This window comes from Dipodomys ordii, unplaced genomic scaffold (assembly GCF_000151885.1).
Source record: "Dipodomys ordii isolate 6190 unplaced genomic scaffold, Dord_2.0 Scaffold188, whole genome shotgun sequence".
NCBI lineage: Eukaryota > Metazoa > Chordata > Mammalia > Rodentia > Heteromyidae > Dipodomys > Dipodomys ordii.
Window position 1 is genome coordinate 1,276,262 of NW_012267404.1, and position 9,521 is coordinate 1,285,782.

General features: G+C 37.6%; 1 protein-coding gene across 3 annotated transcripts in view; it reads right to left on the bottom strand.

Annotated features, from left to right (window-relative positions):
• Ide (insulin-degrading enzyme) overlaps positions 1-9,521 on the bottom strand; it is a 95,392-nt gene that overhangs the window by 34,084 nt on the left and 51,787 nt on the right. For all 3 annotated transcript variants that reach the window (XM_013034367.1, XM_013034365.1, XM_013034366.1), the window contains exons 6-11: positions 8,482-8,594; positions 7,490-7,652; positions 5,967-6,059; positions 5,449-5,540; positions 3,796-3,876; positions 1,997-2,100 (exon numbers count right to left, since the gene is read on the bottom strand). In XM_013034367.1, the coding sequence (XP_012889821.1) occupies positions 1,997-2,100; positions 3,796-3,876; positions 5,449-5,540; positions 5,967-6,059; positions 7,490-7,652; positions 8,482-8,594 (646 nt within the window). The remainder of the gene's footprint in view (positions 1-1,996; positions 2,101-3,795; positions 3,877-5,448; positions 5,541-5,966; positions 6,060-7,489; positions 7,653-8,481; positions 8,595-9,521) is intronic.

Sequence of the window (9,521 nt, forward strand, 5' to 3'; positions counted from 1 at the left end):
GATCCTCAGATCTCAGCCTCCTGAGTAGCTAGGATTACAGGCGTGAGCCACCAGCGCCCGGCTAAGAAGCTGTGTCTTTACCTAAATGTTTTATGAGAATGGATATTATGTATGCCTGATGACCACGTTTTCCTTCTCTGGTATTTCAAACAGAAAGCTGTGTTAATGGGACAAGCTGACATAGTGCAAAATAGAAACCAGAGGGCTGGTAAGACACATTCTTTGATAAACATATGTAGCATTCACAGTTTAGGGCAAAAAGTGATAAGCACTTCCCAGGGACAACAATTGGGACTTTGGACTAGAATGCTTCAACTTGAACAGTGTTTACTACTTTGCTATGAGATGTGAACTGAGAGTACTTCAATAACAAAGGAAACAAAACAATCCTGATGCCTGAAATAACTACCATGTGTATCAGAGAAATGCAGTGATCCAGTCACCTAATGTGGAAGTTACTTTCCAGAGAACCCCGTGATAGGTGATAATCCATGAAGTAGTAGCATTAGATAGTTGTCCCACGCTATACCGTGGTTCACTTACTGCTACTTCGCAGATTTTCACCTATTGTGGGAGTATCTGGGATGTAACTCCCGCAATAGGTGAGGGATCATTATTTTTAAAAGAACCCCTCAATGCAGTGAAGCCACAATAAGTGGACTGCGATATAGCAAGGGATGACTACTTTTAACAGAAGAAGCGCCCATGTCCAAAAGGGTTCCATAATGAAGTGGAAAAGGTTTAAACAGACCACATTGCCTGAAGAATATAAGGAGAAGATACAAGCAAAAAGCCCTTCCTAGGACTGACTCAGACTCAAGCTGCCTAAGAAGCAGCTAGAGTCCACCAATACTCAGACAGGGCCCTATAAACAAGTTTCAACTGACCAATGAGCTTTTGGTACTCTCTCTCTCTCTTTTTCTCTCTCTCTCTCTATACACATATATATGTATGTGTGTGTGTATATATATATATACATATACATATGAATGAATATTTATATAATAAGTATGAAACCAAAGCATTTATTAGAACTTAGAGATTCTCAGTTTGATAACCACTCATTCAAGCATCCTAACAATCAATTTATTTATCTAAATCGCAGCTCCAGGCATAGAGAGCATCAGAGCTGTTCAGAATTAGAAGAAGACACTGCTATGTTCATCTTGTTTTAAGGTGAGGAAAAATTCCTAGCCATCTGATAGATGAAACCTGTTGCTGAGGTGAGTACAGGGGTACAGATTTGTTTGTTATTCATGTTGTTTCTTTTTTTTTTTTTGCCAGTCCTGGAGCTTGAACTCAGGGCCTGGGCACTGTCCACGAGCTTCTCTCTTTGCTCAAGGCTAGAATTCTACCACTTGAGCCATAGCACCACTTCTGGCTTTTTCATTTTATGTGGTACTAAGGAATTGAACCCAGAGCTTCATGCATGCTAGGCAAGCACTCTAGCACTAAGTGACATTCCTAGACCTGTATTCATGTTATTTCTATCACTTGACTTTTGAGAGAAGATGAGGATAAAGAAATATAGATAAGAAGATGAGTTGAGGCTGGGAATGTGGCCTAGCATGCATGAAGTCCTGGGTTCGATTTCTCAGTACCACATAGGAAGTGGCGTTGTAGCTCAAGTGGTAGAGTGCTAGCCTTGAGCTGAAGAGCTGAGGGACAGCGCCCAGGCCCAGAGTTCAGGCCCCACGACCAGAACAAAAAAAAAAAAAAAAGATGAAGAGACTCAGTACCACATAAACAGAAAAAGCCGGAAATGTGCTGTGGCTCAAGTGGTTGAGTGCTAGCCTTGAGCAAAAGAAGGACTGGAAAAAAAAAAGGCATGTATTGGCTGATGAAGCTTGGGGTTAGTTCATTGCACTATTCTCTACCTGTGTAATCTTACTTGACTAAAAAAAATTGAAAGCATTTTATTTACAACTTCAATTTTTCAGATTTTGATCATGACCAAAAACTGAGTCTATAACAGTAAAATGTGTAGGTGACTCACCGAACGTTTTCTGGTCTGAGTTTATCAAGAACCATCTCTATTAAGTCAGGTCTAAATTCTTCCAGCAAATATTCAGCTACAAGAACTTCTTCTAAGGGGTAATACTTTGAGAAAGGAAAACACAAGTAAAAGTTACAAGGCAAACAAAGGATTTAATTTATTAAAACACACAGATCTGTAATATTACATTTGACTACATTGGAAACTTTCTGTAGCCCCTCTTCTATCTTCTTCTCTCTCCTATCACATGTGCTTAAAAAAATTATATTTTAAGGCTGGTCACCAGTGGCTCATGCCTGTAAGCCTAGCTATTCAGGAGGTTGAAATCTGAGGATTGCTGTTCAAAGCCAGCCCTGGCACAAAAGTCCATGAGACTCTTATCTCCAATAAACAACTCAGAAAACCAGAAGTGGAATGGTGGCTCAAGTGGTAGTGTGCTAGCCTTGAGCTGAAGAGCTCAGGGACAGTACCCAGGTTCAGAGTTCAAACCCCATGACTAATAAATATATACTTTTTATTATCTTTAAGTAATTGTACAATGAAGTTACATTTCAACATGTCAGTTTATAAATACAACGCATCTCAATAAATGTCACTCCTATTCATTTTTTTTTCAGTGTTGGGGATTGAACTCAGGACTTAATATATACTAGGCACATGTTCTTCCCCTGATCTACCCAGCCCAGTCCAGCTTGTGTGATGATTCTACTAATCTCCAAATAAACTGACATTATATATATAGCAAAGTCACATTTTTTTCCAAGAAAAAAATGAAAGTAATACTCTTGCTAAAACTGATCCCTTGTTAAGCCTGCTGCAGGTGGCTCAAGCCTGTAATCCTAGCTACTCAGGATGCTGAGATCTGATGATCATGGCTCAAAGTCAGCCTGGGCAGTTAAATACATAAGACTCTTATCTCCAATAAACTACCAAAAAGTCAGAAGTAGAGTTGTGGCTCAAGTGGCTCAGTGCTAGTCTTGAGCAAAATAAGTTCTGGTACAGTGCCCAGGGCCTGAGTTCAAGCTCCAAGACTGGCAAAAACAAAACAAAACACCCATAAAATTGATTCCAGCAAAATTTAACAAATTTGACAGCAAAATACTAACATACATAGTATTTTTTAACACAAAACACTTCTTTTGCCTTTTGTTTTGGGGTGGGATTTGTTTTTGTTTTGGGGGTCTTTGGGTTTTTTTTTTTGGGGGGGGTTGTTGTTTTTCTGCATTTTTTTTGAGTCAGGGTCTTACTAGAAAGCCCAGGCTGGCCTCAGACTTAGAATCGTTCTGCCTCAGCCTCCCAAGTACTAGGAATATAGAAATGTACTTATCACATTCAGCCTCATACATCTGTATAAGTAGACTTTCCTCATAGATTTAGATTTCTATGAGTGAAATCATACCTTTTACATCCTTCTTTGCTTTGTTTTTTTTTGATTGGTCATGGGTCTTGAACTTGGGTAGGATACTGTAATAGTAGTCTATTCAAGAAATAAAAGCTATTCAAACTAAAGTAGTAACTAAAGAAATGGAGAAACAGAGATGACCTAAAGCTTTCACAGAGGCAATACATGGTATGTGGTAGAACTGAAAGCCCATAAGCAAAATACCTGTATAATGAAAATATTACAGATAATGACTTTTAGGATGCTGAATGTTAAGAGTTTAAACATGTCTTGTCATCAGTTTGTCCAGCTGCTTCAAGCCCATAGTTTTATATCACAACATCAACTTTCATAAGCAACATATGCAGGATCCAACATATTCTATGCACCAAGATAAACAGTAAACAAGATAACTTACATGCAATATTCCTGCAATCTTAGATGTGTAGCCCCGTGGCCTCTCTTTGTCTTTAAACCTAAAAGCAACAGCTTTCAAGTCCTAAAATAGAAGTTAATCCACTTAGACATAGCTAACTACTATTTAGAAATATTAAGTTTTAATGTCTCATTTAAATTATAAACTTTCTACTTCAAGTTTAACTTTATCACACTTTCTGGGGGAAAAGGTGGCTATGCTTGATTAGGAATAGACAGATATGCAAAGAAAATTTTTTAAAGTGTAAAAACTAATCAACCTACACTTAAAATCAAAATAAAACTGATAAACAAATTTGAGTCGAAATAACAAATACAGAATAGTATTGTACAGACTAAATTATTGAAAGGATTAAAGAATTAGAAAGGTGTTTGTGAAATCCAACAGTTCTACACATGTATTGGTGATTTGTTCAGAGAAGAAATTACTGTCCTATTATGGAATGAGATTTCCATTGTCACTGTGGATTCTTCTTTTACTGCTCTTTGTAAAACTTGGAGTGAAGGATAACTCAGATTTTACTTTCTAAACATGTATTTTTAAGTTAAGGAACATATATTTTTATTAGAACTTTTATGGAAAAATAAAATATATTGTCAAATTCTAAAAAAAAGAAATTACTGTCCTAAGTTCCGCAAGCATAGACTGTATCTTTAGATTTTGATCTAAAAAGGATACTTCTCAACCTAAAATATATTTCAGAATCTTGATAGGTCTTAAATTATCATATATATATATATTGATATGTCTATATATGTATATATATTTCAGAATCTTCATAGGTCTTATGTATAAAAAAAAAAATGTTCTGAGGAAGTGGAGATGTGGCTCCAGTGGCACAGCACCAGCCTTGAGTGAAAAAGCCAAGCAAGAACACAGGCCCTGAGTTCAAGTTCCAGTACTGGCACACACACACACATTATTATTATTAATTTAAAATAAATAAAAATCTTCCTAAAAGAAGTCTTAAAAAATTTGGGAAGCAAACATTTTCTTTTATACATTAAGAAAAAAAGACACCTAGGCTTTTCCATATAATACATTTAACAATAAAACCACTTTCAAGAACTTAATTATAGTTGGGCACAGGGCACACAACTGGAATCTCAGCACTTAGGAGGCTGAAACAGAAATATTGTGAGTTCAAAGCCATTCTAAGCTACATAGCAAGCAAAATTTTGTCTCAAAAATAAATAAACAAATAAGAAAAAAAAAAAGAATGCAACCATACACAAAACAGTTCACTATTTCTTTGAAGTTCACTTTAGGTTTTTTTATTGCCAGATCTGAAAATGACAGACTTCATGTAGCTTCAGTCAAGGAGTAACATAAGCCCTAAAAAAATACCAGCTTAACAAACTGTTAGCTTTCTTCTAAGGGACAGAAAAGCAATCCACTTTTTCCTCAAAAAAAAAACTACAAGAAATCTTAAACCCCTAGTTGTGCTCCAAGTAGCAAATCAAACTAGGGCAATCAAGTCTTGCCTAATACTAAATATGCATTGCAAAATTTTAGACATTAATTAGGGAAAAAAAACTTCAAAATTTTAACTGGGCCTTAGATTTAAATTAATGCACATAGATTTGCTTTTGAAAAATAGACTCCTTAAGAAAAATTTTGGTGAAACAAAAGTACCTTGCACTCTTGGAAAACCCATTCTTGAGGTCCTTCTGCACGTAACTTCTGAATGTATTGAAACATGTGCAAAATTATATCTTCAACATGTACTGGAAAAAAGGGGCACACTTAAAAACCATTCAGTCCTTGCATCCTTCAAAGCAGTGAGCTTACTCCTAAAGTACAGTCAGGTAAGTAGAAGATGGTCCTTATTAGAAAATGGAGTCCTCACCTTTCTGAGTCTGGATTTAGATGTACCCCGCATGGCCCTGAGGGCTCAGGGATATTTGGGTAGTAAATGAGCAAATGGAGAGCCAAGCACACATTTTACAAGTGCAACATAATGAGCAATTAATTAAGGGAGGGGGAGGATCATCCACAAAACAAAGGCCAAGTACAAATGAAATACAATGGATAAAGTATATAAAGTGTCTACAGCTCTTCAACACAAAACAGATCCACAGCATAAAAAAATTAAAAAGAATAAATCAGAGGAAGTAAATTATCATTCAAAAGCAAAGTCAATCAATACTTACATAATCCTTCCTCAGTTAGGTCCACATTAATGATAAAAAACATAAAACCTCGAGCTCCTTCTTTCTGTCCACCGACCAGGGTATTTACCCAGCCTGAATCATTAAAAAAAAAAAAAAATCAACAGGGTTAAATGTGGGCTTCTTTCCTAAAAAGGGATTTTTGTTTTCTTTTTTTTTTTGGTCAGTAATGTGGTTTGAACATAGGGCCTAAGCGCTATTCTTGAGTTCTTTTTGCTCAAGACCCATGCTTAACCACTTTGAGTTCCAGGTCCACTTCTGGTTTTCTGGTGCTTAATTAGAAATAAGAGTCTCATAGACTTCCTTGCCCTGGCTGGGCTTTGAACAGTGTCTTTGAGTAGCCATGATTACAGGCATGAGCCACTAGCACCTGGTAACAAGGGATTTCTTAAAATTCATAGGATATGTTCTAAGCAATTAGAATGGATCTCTTATATGAGAGGAGTGGGAGAGGGAGGGAGAGAAAGTAAAAGAGAGAGGAAAGCAGTTTCAGATTAAAGGATTTAGAGGGAGGAAGTTTTCCTGATGACTCCTCAAATCAGTTCACAGCTAGGGCAGACTACTAAACTTAAATGCTATGTAAAAACAAAGACTGAGCTGGATGGGGCTTTGGAAATAATCCATTGTCTACATCCTGCATCAAATACTGGTTTGAGGGCTGGGATGGTGGCTCAGAGGTAGAATACTTGCTTTGCATGCATGAGGCCCTGGGTTCAATTCCTCAGCACCACATAAGCAGAAAAAGCCGGAAGTGGTGCTGTGGCCCAAGTGGTAGAGCGCTAGCTAGCCTTGAGCTGAAGAGCTATGGGACAGTGCCCAGGTCCAGAGTTCAAGCCCCACAACCGACAAAAAAATAAATAAAAACACCGATTTGATGAATCAGAGCAGATGCTTTGCAGAGATAATACAGAATATCTACTGTAGGCTTTTCCTTTAACAGTGTACTTATTTAAAAACATGGCAGGGTTGAGTGCCAGTGGTTCAGGCCTATAATCCTAGCTACTCAGGAGACTGAGACCTGGAGAATCAAGGATCAAACAAGTCTGGCCAAAAAAGTCTGGGAGACTCTGTTTCCCATTAGCCAGCAAAATGCTAGACTGCAAGCAAAGCTCAAATGGTAGAGTACTAGCTGTGAGTAAGATAGTCCAGTGAGAGCTTGAGACCCTTAGTTCAAGCATTGGCAGACACTAAAATAAAATAAAACTAAATAAACAGACAAATAGCAGGGAATGAAGCTCAATGGGAGGGTACTTGCCGTGTCTAGGCAGCATGCACAAGGTCTAGGTTCCAGCCAATAAGCATAATGCCATCTTTTGAAATATCTAAACTTTACCATTCAGTTCTGAAGGGTAAAACAGATTATGAAAAAAAAAAAAAAAGAAAAGCATACTAACAATCATCACTCAATCCACTACCCTAAAACATATACTCCTTCTCAGGAAGGAGAAAATGAAACCAGTGTCAACAATATGGACTCTACAGAAGATGCTTCCCAACACACTTACCCTTTGATTTCAGTTCTGATAACAGACTTCCTGGACCTTCATGCCCAATCAGATGACCAAGGTAATGCCCAGGGTTTGATTTGTAGTATTTCTGAAGGTCGGGTATGGGAAATGTCACGTAAAGATTCCTAATATCCTTAATGGGCACTATTTTATAAAGTTGCTGGGGGAAAAAAAAATCACAAAATATTTGCAATGTATAATTTCACTAGATAAAATACTTATAGGCTACAAAGGAGGAGGCAACAATGCTTGATAAGAAATGTACTCATGGTCTGGGAAGGTAGCTCAGTGGTAAAGTGCTTGCCTTGCATGCCTGAGGCCCTGGGTTCAATTCCTCAGCACCACATAAACAAAAAAAGAAAAAAGCCGGAAAGTGGTGCTGTGGCTCAAGAGGTAGAGCGCTAGCCTTGAGCTGAAGAGCTGAGGGACAGCTCCCAGGCCCAGAGTTCAGGCCCCATGACTGGATCCAAAAAAAAAAAAAAGAAATGTACTCATTATCTTGCCTGTGTAATTGTAACCCCTCTGTACAGTATTTTCACAATAAAAAAGAAAAAAATACTGGAAAAAAAAAGGAAAAAAAATTTATAGGCTATGAAGAATACTGATTTCATCATATCAATTACCAGACCACAAAGCATTCAATGAATCAGGTTCCCCATCAGTTGAAATCTTACTATAGTGGGCAAGCACTCCATGTTTGTGTCCTGGGCACTGATAGTTTTGGGTGTCTGATAGTTTTGGATGCTTGCCTTCTGGGACCAGATAAGAGCTTCAATAGTTTGCCAAGGCTACAGCTACCAAAACTACTTTTAGTAGGCAAAGATCAGAACATATTGGTATTCTTAGACATGGGGAATTGATTTGATTATCCTGACCAATATGTTCAAACATTTTTTAATGTATTTTTACTATCTTTAAATAGTTGCACAAAGGAGTTGCCATTTAACATATTATTATATTTTTAAATATCACAAGTTTAGTGCACTTACCTTAAGATGTTCCTCTTGGAAAGGGTGTTCAGGAAATTCTGGCAATGGGACATTTTTATTCTCTACTTCAGAAAATAACTTAACCACCAGATTAGTCAAGTCATCTAAAGATTCTGTAAGAAAAGAGACATTGGAAAGAGTATTTTTAATAACCATAACATAATGTAAGTACTATCTAAGGTCTTAAAAGCGCCTAAAGTATCTCAGCTTTAAAGGAAAACCTGAGGACTGGGAATATGGCTTCGTGGTATAATGCTTCCCTGGCGTGCACGTAGCCTTGAGTTCGATTCCTCCCTACCACATAAATAAATACAAAATATTTTAAAAATAAAAATAAATAAAAGGAAAACCTGAGAAGAAAACAAAACAAAACAAAAAACAACCCTGCACCTGATAAAGTAAATCCTATCAATGCATAAATAACTTCTAAAGTCAGATGCCAGTGGTTTAAACTTGTAATCTTGTCACTCAGAAAGCTGTGATCTGAAGATTGAGGCTCAAAGCCAGCCCAGACAGGAAAGTTCCTGAGACTCTAATCTCTAGTTAACCTCCAAAAAGTTGAAAGTGGAGCTGTAGCTCAAGAGATAGAATACCAGCCTTGAGCAAAAAGGCTAAAGGACAGCAATCAGGACATCAGGTCAAGCCCCCGTAATGACACAATAAACAAATAACTCTAATTTTTTTTTAAATCCTTTACTTCTAGAAATAAGCATATGTTTTGTGGGGTTTTTAAGATAGTATCTCACTATGGTGCTCAGACTGCCCTCAAACTTGAGATCCTCCTACCTCACTATCCTGAGTGCTAAGATTACAGGTATATATCAGTAAATTATATCTAGTTATATATGTTTGGGGCTTGAACTCGGCCTGGGCACTGTCCCTGAACTTTTTTTTTCTCACTTGACCCACAACTCTACTTGCAGCTTCTTCTTTTTTTTTTTTTGGGGTCCGGTCGTGGGGCCTGAACTCTGGGCCTGGGCACTGTCCCTCAGCTCTTCAGCTCAAGGATAGCACTCTACCACTTGAGCCACAGCACCACT